The 13,551-nt window shown below is 37.4% G+C and overlaps 3 protein-coding genes across 4 annotated transcripts in view; all 3 read right to left on the reverse strand.

Moving 5' to 3' along the window:
* The window catches only part of LOC107750186 (phosphatidylcholine:ceramide cholinephosphotransferase 2-like), a 9,446-nt gene extending 7,583 nt beyond the window's left edge, over positions 1 to 1,863 (reverse strand). The window contains exon 1 of the mRNA XM_016565466.1: positions 1,329 to 1,863. Coding sequence (XP_016420952.1) covers positions 1,329 to 1,837 — 509 coding nt within the window. The 5' untranslated portion in view covers positions 1,838 to 1,863. The remainder of the gene's footprint in view (positions 1 to 1,328) is intronic.
* Positions 1,864 to 2,386: 523 nt separating this feature from the next.
* LOC107750188 (phosphatidylcholine:ceramide cholinephosphotransferase 2-like) lies at positions 2,387 to 7,748 on the reverse strand. Of its 2 annotated transcripts, none has more exons than XM_016565467.1 (3): positions 7,682 to 7,748; positions 3,255 to 3,779; positions 2,387 to 2,879 (listed from the first exon to the last, which is right to left on the reverse strand). In XM_016565467.1, the coding sequence occupies exons 2-3, from the start codon at positions 3,761 to 3,763 to the stop codon at positions 2,744 to 2,746; spliced, it is 645 nt and encodes a 214-aa protein (XP_016420953.1). In that variant the 5' UTR covers positions 3,764 to 3,779; positions 7,682 to 7,748; the 3' UTR covers positions 2,387 to 2,743. The 2 variants fall into 2 exon arrangements, with proteins under 2 accessions (XP_016420953.1, XP_016420954.1); XM_016565468.1 differs by lacking the exon at positions 7,682 to 7,748 and adding an exon at positions 7,577 to 7,675.
* Positions 7,749 to 10,041: 2,293 nt separating this feature from the next.
* Positions 10,042 to 13,551, reverse strand: part of LOC107750194 (nephronectin-like) — a 12,255-nt gene continuing 8,745 nt past the window's right edge. The window contains exon 9 of the mRNA XM_016565477.1: positions 10,042 to 10,046. Coding sequence (XP_016420963.1) covers positions 10,042 to 10,046 — 5 coding nt within the window. The remainder of the gene's footprint in view (positions 10,047 to 13,551) is intronic.

Below are 13,551 nucleotides of genomic sequence, written 5' to 3' on the forward strand. Positions count from 1 at the left end.
AGGCATTTTTTCAGTTAGGGGGGAAAAAGCTTTTGGCTTCTCTCCTGAGGCCACAAGAGGGCGCATCGAGCAAAATATTACTAATGCACGTTTATTCAAATCAATAAAATAACACAACTATCTTTGAAAAAAAGTGTAGAATGTTTAAAATAATGTTTATAAACCAAATATAATTAATTAAGTTGCTTAAACAATTAACAAAACAGCATCATGCATGTATGTATAGTTGTATGTAAGTTGCAGTGGGATGGCGAAAAACCACCATAAAGTCTCGAGACGTGTTTTTTAAAAGTTGAACTTGCATTAATTTTACATGGCTTTCTAAACATGCGGCTCTCTTGTGCGAGACGCGAGTGCAACGTTGATAGATGTCCCTCTAGAAAATGTGATAAATATGCGTTCTGTGTGAAAGATACTAAAAGTACTGCATCATGAGCTGCTCGCGTGTAAATGAACACAGTGACGCACTTCACTCTGAAACATGCAGCACATTTATTTATTTAATTAAATCACAGCCTTCGTGATTTAATAATCGCATTAAGTCATATCATGATTTAATTTTAATTTATTAATCGCACAGCCCCTCTCACTGAACTAAGGCTGTCAAAACAAAATTAATTCCGAATTTTGTACTTAAATATTATCAATATTCGAATTATATTTGAATTTAAAAGGCATTTTTTCAGTTAGGGGGGAAAAAGCTTTTGGCTTCTCTCCTGAGGCCACAAGAGGGCGCATCGAGCAAAATATTACTAATGCACGTTTATTCAAATCAATAAAATAACACAACTATCTTTGAAAAAAAGTGTAGAATGTTTAAAATAATGTTTATAAACCAAATATAATTAATTAAGTTGCTTAAACAATTAACAAAACAGCATCATGCATGTATGTATAGTTGTATGTAAGTTGCAGTGGGATGGCGAAAAACCACCATAAAGTCTCGAGACGTGTTTTTTAAAAGTTGAACTTGCATTAATTTTACATGGCTTTCTAAACATGCGGCTCTCTTGTGCGAGACGCGAGTGCAACGCTGATAGATGTCCCTCTAGAAAATGCGATAAATATGCGTTCTGTGTGAACGGCTTGGTTTGGGTTTTGACGTAAACAAGATATTCTCCGCATTGATTATTCTCTTTTTCCGCAACATTTTGAACGAACAACGCAGCAGCGCCTCATCTAGTGGCTTCAACTTGATAAGCTATTAAAAAACATTAAAATGCAACAACGCTTACATCGTTATCGCATCTCGTGCGCCACTGACACACACCTAAAATTAGAATGCAACGTTTTTGCATTTTTTTGACAGCCATACACTGAATGCTTACCTGTGCTTGAGGAAGAGCCACTGAATGAACCACAGGGCCACGAGGATCATCCCGTTTACCTCGGTGACAGAAAACGCCCACTCCACACGCGGCACATAATCGAAGAACTTGTCCGGTAACGGCGGGCTGACGGATTTATCCGGGACTCTCTCGTGGACGATGGTGATCATGACGGTAGTAAGGACGAGGTTAAATCCAGCCCAGATGAAGGCGATTCCCGTCTTCCACCATTCCGACGGCAGCCGGGAGCCGCTGGACTTCGGGACGATGATGCGAACGTAGTCCTGGTTTTTCCGCAAGGCTTTACGGAAACTCCGCGCCAAACGTGTCGGCGTGCTGTCGTCTGACTTATCGTCTACCTGATCGCCACTGGGCGTGACCATAGAGGGGCGTGTCCGTCCTGTGGGTGTGGCCTGGGGGCGTGGCCTATCCTCTATCGTCACCATCACATGGTAGCCGCCGCTGGGTCTATCATCTTCTCGTTCGTCCAGAAGATGAGATGCTGCCATCGCTCATACACTACAACTAACACAAAAACACTTAAAATTAAGATTAAATACAATATTTAATACTTAATGTAACATTAATATAATGCAATTAATTAGGCGCACTGGCCCCGCCCCCAGACCTGTACGTCATCTTACATTTAATAAAATTGACTGTTGACAAATATAATGCAGGGCAACAACTCCATAAATGCAGGTATGCCCTAAAATTCAAGATATTGGGGCAAAAATGCCCCTGTATGAGTTTTTGTCTCATATTTATATCATACGATAAACGAGATCACACAAGTACCGTTTTTGTCACAAATATCACAAGTTTAAATTTGATTTTAGCAACATTTAGTTTCTGAATGAATCCTCGTTTTGAACGAATCGTGTGAACCAATGTTTCAAAGACTCATTGATTGAGAGAGCCGTTAACTTAATTCCTGAATGAATCAGAAAATATTTTTATTCAGTGGAAGAAATAAGCTTTCATATGTGACAGCTATAATTTAATGCACAAATAAATGCAGAGTCGTTTGCATTTGCACTCTGCATCGAAAATAATTTTTAATAACTTTTTAGGACTGGGGATTTCGCAGTATTTATAAAAGCCATTTCATCAGTTATATCAAAGATATATTCTGTATTCTGATCCTCTCAGAATGGCTAAATATCAGCCAATATTGGGGAAATTGTCATAATGTTGTTATGCAACAGACATGCAATGGGCATCTTTCCCGTTTACCCACACTACAGTGAAGTAACAATATTTAACACTGACCTGCATTTATTTTAAATGCACTAAACTTGTACAAAGATGCATTATATCAGTACTGCATGACTTTTATTTGCACATCCTTGCTTAAAGACCAAGCAGACACTACAGTGCTGATAATCGTTCACTCATTTATACGTGTTTGTGATTTATCGAGCAGCACTGACCTTCGGGGCGCAGTCCATGTGCATGCTGGGAACGGGAAGAGTTGTGATGTACATGGTCACCATACGGTACAAATACAACATTCCCTGCAGGAAGAAAAACCTTCGGCCCACGATGGCCCTGTCAACACAACAGGAGGAGGAGGAATCATGGGATGGAGTGAGTATAATGATCTTATACTGGTGATATACTGATTTTGATCCACTTTAAATGTTGTAGAAAATGCGATAAATATGCGTTCTGTGTGAACGGCTTGGTTTGGGTTTTGACGTAAACAAGATATTCTCCGCATTGATTATTCTCTTTTTCCGCAACATTTTGAACGAACAACGCAGCAGCGCCTCATCTAGTGGCTTCAACTTGATAAGCTATTAAAAAACATTAAAATGCAACAACGCTTACATCGTCATCGCATCTCGTGCGCCACTGACACACACCTAAAATTAGAATGCAACGTTTTTGCATTTTTTTGACAGCCCTACACTGAATGCTTACCTGTGCTTGAGGAAGAGCCACTGAATGAACCACAGGGCCACGAGGATCATCCCGTTTACCTCGGTGACAGAAAACGCCCACTCCACACGCGGCACATAATCGAAGAACTTGTCCGGTAACGGCGGGCTGACGGATTTATCCGGGACTCTCTCGTGGACGATGGTGATCATGACGGTAGTAAGGACGAGGTTAAATCCAGCCCAGATGAAGGCGATTCCCGTCTTCCACCATTCCGACGGCAGCCGGGAGCCGCTGGACTTCGGGACGATGATGCGAACGTAGTCCTGGTTTTTCCGCAAGGCTTTACGGAAACTCCGCGCCAAACGTGTCGGCGTGCTGTCGTCTGACTTATCGTCTACCTGATCGCCACTGGGCGTGACCATAGAGGGGCGTGTCCGTCCTGTGGGTGTGGCCTGGGGGCGTGGCCTATCCTCTATCGTCACCATCACATGGTAGCCGCCGCTGGGTCTATCATCTTCTCGTTCGTCCAGAAGATGAGATGCTGCCATCGCTCATACACTACAACTAACACAAAAACACTTAAAATTAAGATTAAATACAATATTTAATACTTAATGTAACATTAATATAATGCAATTAATTAGGCGCACTGGCCCCGCCCCCAGACCTGTACGTCATCTTACATTTAATAAAATTGACTGTTGACAAATATAATGCAGGGCAACAACTCCATAAATGCAGGTATGCCCTAAAATTCAAGATATTGGGGCAAAAATGCCCCTGTATGAGTTTTTGTCTCATATTTATATCATACGATAAACGAGATCACACAAGTACCGTTTTTGTCACAAATATCACAAGTTTAAATTTCATTTTAGCAACATTTAGTTTCTGAATGAATCCTCGTTTTGAACGAATCGTGTGAACCAATGTTTCAAAGACTCATTGATTGAGAGAGCCGTTAACTTAATTCCTGAATGAATCAGCCGTTTGAACGAATCGAATGAATGAATGAATGAATGAATGAATGACAAAGAAGACAGTGGTCTGGGTGAAGACGGGTCTCAGTCTCACTGTCAGATGTGTGCACCTCTCACTGAGCCAGATGTTACCGGGCTAAAGCTGGGGGGCTGCCAAAAGAATGCTGAATGATTATGGGAGAGGGCCTCGCATGTGTTTTAAGTGTTTTCATTATGATGAATGGCTCATGAAATTTCTATGCGGATCCCAGACCCCTCTCAGAGAGAGAGAGAGAGAGAGAGAGAGAGAGGGAGTGACACATGATGAATTGCTAGAACCACCTTGCTTTCTTAACCATGACATCTCACAACATTAAGGGAGTCGTAATGATGTAACCAAGTTTGCCACGTTGGAATATGCGCATGTGTAAATGAGATTTCAGAGCTACGGTGGAAAAAAAATTACAATTCTGTTATTATTTAATGACCCTAATGTTGCTCCAAAACCATATGCTGATATGTTTCTGCATTGTATGTAAGCAAGGATTCTTCAAAAAAATATTTACTTTGTTTTCTAAGACATTTGCCGCCACTTGCTGGCAGTTTTAGTTTCTTCTTTAGAGTATCATTTCACTTATTAAATAAATTAATAAACAGTAATTAAAATTAAATATTATATATTAATATCAACTGCAATAAGCATTTAAGTTGTCAAACTGTTGGCACATAATCTCAATAGCAAAAATGAGATGTGTTGCCAGTTAATTGTTTTTAATTCAATGCTTTAAAAATTAACAAACAAACAAGGCATATATAGTTAAACCACTAAAGATGATAAATCATTTGCCTCTGATTGAGAAAAATAGGTAATTATACAGGACAACAAAACTTACAATAATAATAATAAAGTAAATAAATAGCTAGATCACAGGTAAATTAATTTTCTCGCTGCAATAAATGCACCTTCTTGAGGTTCGTTTATAAAATATGCAACAGTGGATAAAACAACAAAAGCAAGATTATCAGTGCATGAATCAAACACTTTCTGATATGTTTTTCATGCATACTTTCATTGCGTCCCTGTATCATAAAACAGTGAATTCTAGTTATTTTGAAACTGCAGATGGTTGCATGTGTGCAAACTCTGCTTCCAGCTCTAGACGTGGATCTTGCAGTCTTAGCTTGTGTGAGGCATAAACACATGCATGTACATGCACCTATAGGTGGGTGTGCTTATGAACTTCACGGCGCAAACCCTTGGGTGTTTCAGTGTGAATGTGTGTGTTTGACACACCCTGAAACCTGCGACACACACAGACATGTTCACCTCGCTCATTCACATCTCTGACCCTACAGCCGTCTGACCGGTTTGTGCCGTTCTCGTGTGAAATGCTGATTTTCCACTCACTGGACTGAGAAAATTAATTACAGATTCCTATATATTTGAGGCTAATTGATGTTATAATAAAACACAAAGGAAGGCAACCAGGCACATCCAGTGTTTGACTACTGAATGGTGGTTTTAGTGATGGTAATACTGTAAAACCACAGTATTTTTAAATAAGTGACCCTGGAGCACAGAAGCAGTAGCTCAGGTATATTTGTAGCAATAGCCAAAAAAAAAAAAAAAAACATTGTATGGGTCAAAATTATCGATTTTTCTTTTATGCCAAAAATAACTTCATTTGGACAACTTTAAAGATGATTTTCTCAATATTTTGATTTTTTTTTGCATCCTGAGATTCCAGATTTTCAAATAGTTGTATCTCAGCCAAATATTGTCCGATCCTAACAAACCATACATCAATGAAAGATTATTTATTCAGCTTTCAGATGATGCATACATCTCAATTTCACAAAAATTGACCCTTATGACTGGTTTTGTGCTCCAGGGTCACATACACCACAGTACTGAATGCTTACCATATGCATATTCCATGGTATTTCAAGGAATACCACATTATTACCATGGTGCATGTCCAAAAACCAGCGTAATACAGGAATCGTTCCAATAACGTTCTGGAAAGGTGCTTTCAAAGTTTATTCTTAAAGTAACGTTAACGGAACATCCATTCAACGCTCTCTTGTCTTTAACGATGTTCTCAAAACGTTAGCACAAAAACCTTATTTATATCGTTCACGTGACATTTTTTCTTGAAATGTTGTGTTTAACGTATTTTAAATGTTACTATTTGATGTTACACACATTCAAAAGTGTAGTCAAAATGATGAAATGGAATCGCATAAACAAGAAAAACCGGATGTTTAGAACGTTCAGAGAACATGTTTTTGATACTTTATGTCAGTGGTGTGTTGTGAAAGTCACAGGATGCTTGAGTCACTGTGTGTCCGTGTTTGACAGTGAATCTGATCTGATCTGATCTGACAGCATTGCTGAGCTGCCGCGGAGGTCATCGACCTCTCACCTGTGCCCCAAAAAACATCCAGAACCATCCGGATCATAATGGAGTAATGATCGATCAGGCAAATAAATTTCCATAATCATTATATATATTATATATCATATTAATTGTATTTATTTGTTATATGTATATTATATTGTATTAAATATTAGTACGTTTTATTATATTAAGTATATATTCTATTATTATATGCAATGTATAAATAATGCATAAAAAACAGAATATTCTGTTTCGAGTTAATTCTGTTGAATATTCTGTGTGAGGCAACAGTTCTAAAAATGAATGATTATACTTAATCACAGTGCACACAATGTTTATTTATCTGTTGACTCATAAATCCGCTTTGGTTTGCTGAATCAGAGAAGGATGATGATGATGATGCAGACATGTTATGCATAAGTTATGAGTAATGTCTGTCGTGTTTGAGTGTTTTCTCTGCTGTTGGTCAGTAGAGGGCACAACAACCTGATCGAACCTCTGTGGTGTTTTGTTTATTGACCCTCTAACTCTAGCACTCTCTATTCTAAATCTATTTGATCTATTTTTTCTTTTATTTGACCCTCTATCACTTGCACTCTCTATTCGTTTTCTAAGTGCTTGTTTTTCTTTAAAAAAAACTATAACACTAGCTTTTTATATTCTTTATCTACTTGTTTTCTTTGTATATGTGTGTGTATATATATATATATATATATATATGCATATAAAACTGCCGGTAAAACCCATCTCGAGATCCCGAAATAAACACAAACACCTCAAAACACAGCGAGACATCAAAAACCGCCCAAAATGCTGTGTAGGTAGGGTTTGTCACAGTCTCTGTAACTTTCTTTATAGCAACGAATCTAAACCACATCAGACCGGATCCCTTACGAACCTTCTCTACAGCCGTTCTCGGGTTTTTTCATGTTTACAACTCGAACGCTTATCTACAATAAAGTCAGTTCAAACGCAAAAGAGAAAGAAACGCTTTACATACCTGCTGAAAGTTCAGATGTTCGCACCATGTGCGTAAAACAGCGTTTATGTGTCAAATTACATGCATGAATAAAGAAAAAAGGGAGATGTAAAGCAGGAGATTTACCTGTTTAACAGAGTGCATGCGCCGGAAGACTCACACGATGTGTCTGGGAAAAAGGGGCTTTAATCCCCGCCCACACCTGCGGCCACGCCCACCTGCGCTCAGAGACACGCCCACTCGGGGAAGCGTTGAGTCAGAGCACATTACAACAACAAAACGTATCATGCCGCAAAAACAACTGAACGCTAAACGTGTACAAGCGATCAACTTTTACAATATTCAATGTATTTGAGTATTAATATGATCATTTTTTGCCATGTTATCACTGTTCTCCTCTATGTTTTCCTGAACTCGTAAAATACAAATAAATGTCCATAAACACAATATATTAATTTTAGTTATTTGTTATATTGAGTATGTGAATATTCCGTTGTATTAATTTATTATATAAATTATATATTATATTATTATATTCTTGTACTCATGAAAATGCAAACAAATTTCCATAAACATCATAAATATTAATTGTTATATATTATTTTATGTTATATATAATTGTATATATTATTAAATATTCTGTTTATATATGTGTGTGTGTGTGTGAGTGTGTGTGTGTGTGTCTGTGTGTGTTTGTTGTCATTTTGGTGCTTGTTTATGCAGAACACACGAGGCCTTTGGTAGTCTTCAATAATTTATTAGTGAGATTTTGGAGTCACTCATCATAAATGAAGCCTGTGTTATTTGATCCCGCCGTTGCCCGGCAGAGGCCCTCCCCACGGACCTCAAAGGCCACGCCCTTATATGTGGCCACGCCCCTCGAATCTGTGCACAGGTCGGGCTGTAAACGCTCCCAGATTTTGGGGTTTGGGGTTCAGCTCTCTCTCAGGTTCACCTGCCACATCTAACACATCCGGCGTTTATGAGTGAGAACGAGTCGCGTGTTCTGATGAGCGGCTCTTTCAGGGTAACTCTGGAAAGTGACTCTGTCACCGGGCTGATGAGGCGGTGGGCGGAGTTAAGGGTTCCGTTCTCTCTTGATTGACAGCGCAGAGGAGGCGGGCCTCGGACCTTCACTGGCCGCACATTAAACACCACCACCACCAGACAGCCCACCAGCTGGAGGCACATGTGCACGTGTGTAGGATCATATTCTCCTGAGCTCGTCTCTCTCTCTGAACTGGTGTCAGGCTGCGAGTGTTTGTGTGAAAGTCTGCAGTTTATTCTGGTGTTACTCTGGACGGAGGGGCGGGGCAAGTGGGCGGGACGGTGGGCTTGGCTACGCGTCACACTTAAACTCCACAATAGCGTCAAAGTAGTAAACAAAGCATATGAAGCACCACTTACTTAAAAATAAGTTTTAAAAAAAAAGTGTTTTTTTTGTTTTTTTGCACTTTCACATTAAAAGTTTTAATCTAGTGCTGGTTTCCACATCAATTAAAAACAAAAAATAATTAATGGGCAACTAAGTGAAATAAAATAAGTTTTTATTTCAAGACACACCCACATCCACACACACACACACACACACACTCACACACACACACTCACACACACACACACACCCACACTAATGCTTAAAAGATAATTAATTAAAATACACTTACATTATATTTAGAACAAGTGATCAGTTCAGCATGATGTTTGCTGATGACTTATAAATGACTTTACTTTTGGCTTAAAAAAAACATTATTATAAAGTATAACTTAATTTTATTCATAAAACCAAATACAACCAAAGTGAAGCACTCAAGCTTTTTTATGTTCAGTATAAAACATTACAAAACAATACCAACAGCGTGTTGTTTTAGTATCGTTGATATATATTATAGTTTTTAATATTTTAATTAGTTTTTAATATTTTTAATTTAGATTTTAATTATTTTTAATTTAGTTTTTATATAGTTATTTTGTCTTTAATAATTTTAGTAGTTAAACTTAATTTCAACTGTAGTTATTTTGTTTTTTAAGTTTAAAATTTCACATCTAATATTTGTATTTTAATTTAGTTTTTTATATATTTAATACATATTTAACATATATTAATATATATTTAACATAATTATACTTTCTGTTGTCATTTTAATTTTAAAGTTTTAGTATTTTTGTTGTTTATTTATTTAGTACCTCAAGTTAAACTAAACGAGAATTAGAAATGTTGCCTTGGCAGCTGAAATAAGATAAGTTTAAATTTGTTTATATTTATTTTATTTCGGTTACCGTTTATTTTATTTCAAGCAACGAAAATGTTTGTTAATGTTTTAGTTAATTATGAGCCTGGGTGGGAAACGCTCATTGTTTGATGACTGTAATGCATCTTCTCGGCCACTAGAGGGAGCTGCAGAACCGCAGTGTTTTCTCAGCAGCAGAACATCCGTCTTGTCTCGGACACAACACTGTATTCATCTGCAAAGAAGAAACCTGTTTTAACCTGCGACACACAAAAGATATAGATTAACCTGTGAGTCAGCGCTGACTCTGTGTTTATGCACGTTGTCATGGTCTCTGGTCTGCTTCTCGTTACACACACCTCACTTCTGTCTGTCCCTCTCAGCTAAACAGAATGTAGGCTACACACACACACACACACACACTAAACTCATTGTGCTTTGGGAGGAGTTTACATGTCAGAAGATTTGTGGAGAACATCTGTTTCAGATCCCGCAAACAGAGTGGAGAGATAAAACCTGGAGACACGTGGAAAGGTCCATGAGCTGGGACTCGAACTCGGGACGCCCGAAGCGCAAAGGCGGGATATATTGGCGCACTGCCAAGAGTCTATGGGTCTTTTTCACATTTGCGGGTTTCTCAGCAGCGGAAGTCGTCATAGTTGGGTTAACTTGAAGAGCAGTGAATGGGAGAGTACCACAAATTTTTTTTTTTGCATTCCCATTTGCTCAAATAGCAAAAGAAAACTCCATGATAGTGTTTTCATGACTTTCAATAAAAGGAAAAAAATTGAGAGAGACTGATAACGTAGCGTACTGATAACTAATAAGCGTCCCTCCCATAGACGCTGCATTAGAAACACCCTCGCAATTGCGTTAACTGTTTTTTTGTAATTTGATGCAAAGGTGATATAATACAAAGAATAGTGTTATAAATGTACATACATTTAAAAAAAAATACAAATATGAAAAACTTTAGAGGATTTACGATGCTGATGACCGTTAAACAAGTCATCACAGTCTTGTGAAAAGGGTCCATTGGCGCCGACCACATTAGCAGGATTGCCAGGTGTTCACAACAAAACCCGCCCAATTGCTACTCAAAACTAGCCCAATCCGTTTCGAGGGGATCCCCGATAAAAATTGATAAAATGCAGGGGAACCGTGGACTTGGCAACACTGCACATTAGGTATTTAATATGCACTCATTTTCGTCAATTCGAATGAATCCTGAAAGTTTATATTAAACTTTATATGAGCCCTAAACGTTGCAATCCAGTGTTGCCAAGTCTGCGGTTTTTCCGCGGAATTGGGCTACTTTAACACTGTTGCCACTGGGTTGTTTATCATGTCCGTGGGTTGAAGTGCCCCAATAACGTGATATTTAGCCCCTAAAATGCGAGTCTTACCAGGGGAACCCCTCCAAAAAATTTCTATTTTATCCCCCAGAATACGATTTTTACCGGGGGACCCACCTCAAAACGCGATTGGGTTAGTTTTGAGTAGCAATTGGCCGGGTTTTGTTGTGGGCACCTGGCAACCCTGTTGCAATTTGAGTCACACATTCGTTTATATGTGTATTTATGTATTCCGAACAAAACTTCAGCGCATGCGCAGTGCGTCAGTCGCCGCGTTCAGAACTGAAGAAAGTCGCTGCTATAATGTCACCGAGCTGCCTGCTGTGAGTATAGTTTGTTGTCATATCTAAAAGAAGAGCTGACAAATATGTCAGGAGAACTTTTTGTTAGCACCTGACCAGTTCGTAATACGTAAATAAACTTGTTCGCATCTTGGCACAAGGTACTCTGGAATCCGATAGATAAGCGTTTACTTGCTGTTTTTTCTGTTGATCAGATTATTTCCAATCCCAGATAACAGGGAGCGTTCTCGCTACTTTCACTAATGTATTTTAAAAGTCAGGCTATATAAATGTTAGGACAAAACATTCTTAAAGTAATGTTTATGGAACGTTGTTATACCGTTATTAACAATTGATACATTCTCATGACGATGTAAACAACATTCTCAGAACACCCTCATGATGTTATTTGTACTTAAACATTCTAAGAAACATTTGTAGTAATCTTTAATTAACGTTCTAATTACGATAAAAAAAAACGGGACAGTTTAACATTCTTAATAAACCTTACGATATGTTTTGGGTAAAAATACAATTAGTAGAACGTTTAAGGAACATATCTGTAACCTTTAAATAACATTATTCATCATGACAAGAAAACTGCACAGTTCAGCGTTTTAGAAACATTTCAAAACAATGTTCCCACAATGTTTTCATAACCTAAATGTATAACCACCTTGGAAAATTAAATATGAATTAAATCTGCTGCAATCAGATCAATCACAATGATCAACAACAGAGGTTTTGATTTGAGTTTATGAAGCATTTAGAGCTTTAAATACACGTTCGGATACAATCTGGTACAACAAACTGAACATATTTACAAAGAAGTTAGAAAAACATTTCATGAGTACAGTAAGGGATAGAAAGAACTGAACACTAATTATGACTGAATGATGTATAAAAATATAAAGACATTAATGTGCGTCGAACAAAATATTGTTGTGAGTGAATCTCACATAATCCAGCTCACATTTCACCTCAAATATTAATTTCTTCAAACTAGTCTTTTGGAACATTCCTTAAAATTAAAGAATTTGTGTGTTATTTTGTTGCATTATTTTAATGACAATTAAGCACAAGTTCCACCCTTAAATGTGAAAAATAATATTGTTATAATTTAACAGAAATAATATTAGTTAAAGCATTTGTGCTGCCTTTAATTTATGCTGATTTTAAAATAAAATCACCATATTATTGTAATTTTTAAATAAGAATGATCATTAATGGAAATACTGAAAAACGTAACTTAAAAGTCTGGATGCATTTATTAAATAAGAATATGAACAGAAATCATGCTATAATCATAACATTAACACAATACAAAAAACTGCAAACTCTGAAACGTGACCCGGACATATTTTCACACGAGACTCAGCCTGTAAGGCGTCTATGACACAATAAAATCAGAGTATTTGTGTTTGTGGATGAAGATACTGATCAGGTATCACATGTGCTTCACATTCTGCGCTGGTTTTGTGAGGAAATCTGTCAAATTTCATGCATTAAACATAGCTGATAGTACCAACAACTGTTATTGTTATCCGAAAGCAGAATAACCAATAATAACATTTAATAAATATGCAAGGCAATTTGGTCCAATTCTGCACAAATCTGCAGGTTCATGGTCATAAAAAAGGTAAATAAAGATGTCCTCATGAATATGAATGTTGACCTGCCCAGTGTGTGTGTGTGTGTGTGTGTCACTCTGTCCAGTGTGTGTGTGTACTGGTACTCTGTCCTCTGTGTGTGTGTGTGTGTGTGTGTGTTTGTCACTCTGTCCAGTGTGTGTGTGTGTGTGTGTGTGTATCCTGGTGGGGGTGCTGTCCTTTTTATTTAGTAAAACATGTATGTTGAAACAGCTAATAATAAAATCTGACATTCTGTAGTTTTGTCTTATATTCATCTTTTGATCATATTTGCATGTTTCTTGACTCCACAGCAAACAGAGTAATTTTGTCTTTACTGTTCACTTATGGAGGGCACTGTATATACATATATATATATATATATATAATTGTTATTAAATATAAGACGCATAAGATGCACTGTATATATAGATCATAACTCTGATCAGGTTTTTATATATATATATATATATATACATACATATATATATATATATATAA

The sequence above is a fragment of the Sinocyclocheilus rhinocerous genome, unplaced genomic scaffold (genome assembly GCF_001515625.1).
Source record: "Sinocyclocheilus rhinocerous isolate Xijiao unplaced genomic scaffold, SAMN03320098_v1.1 scaffold151, whole genome shotgun sequence".
NCBI classification, from domain to species: domain Eukaryota; kingdom Metazoa; phylum Chordata; class Actinopteri; order Cypriniformes; family Cyprinidae; genus Sinocyclocheilus; species Sinocyclocheilus rhinocerous.

Excerpts from the sequence above, each read along its gene's own strand:
- LOC107750188 (XM_016565467.1), bottom strand. The coding sequence starts at position 3,763 with ATGGCAGCATCTCATCTTCTGGACGAACGAGAAGATGATAGACCCAGC. Across the intron at positions 2,880-3,254 it reads TGGCTCTTCCTCAAGCACAG|GGCCATCGTGGGCCGAAGGT; the intron begins GTAAGCATTCAG and ends TTGTGTTGACAG.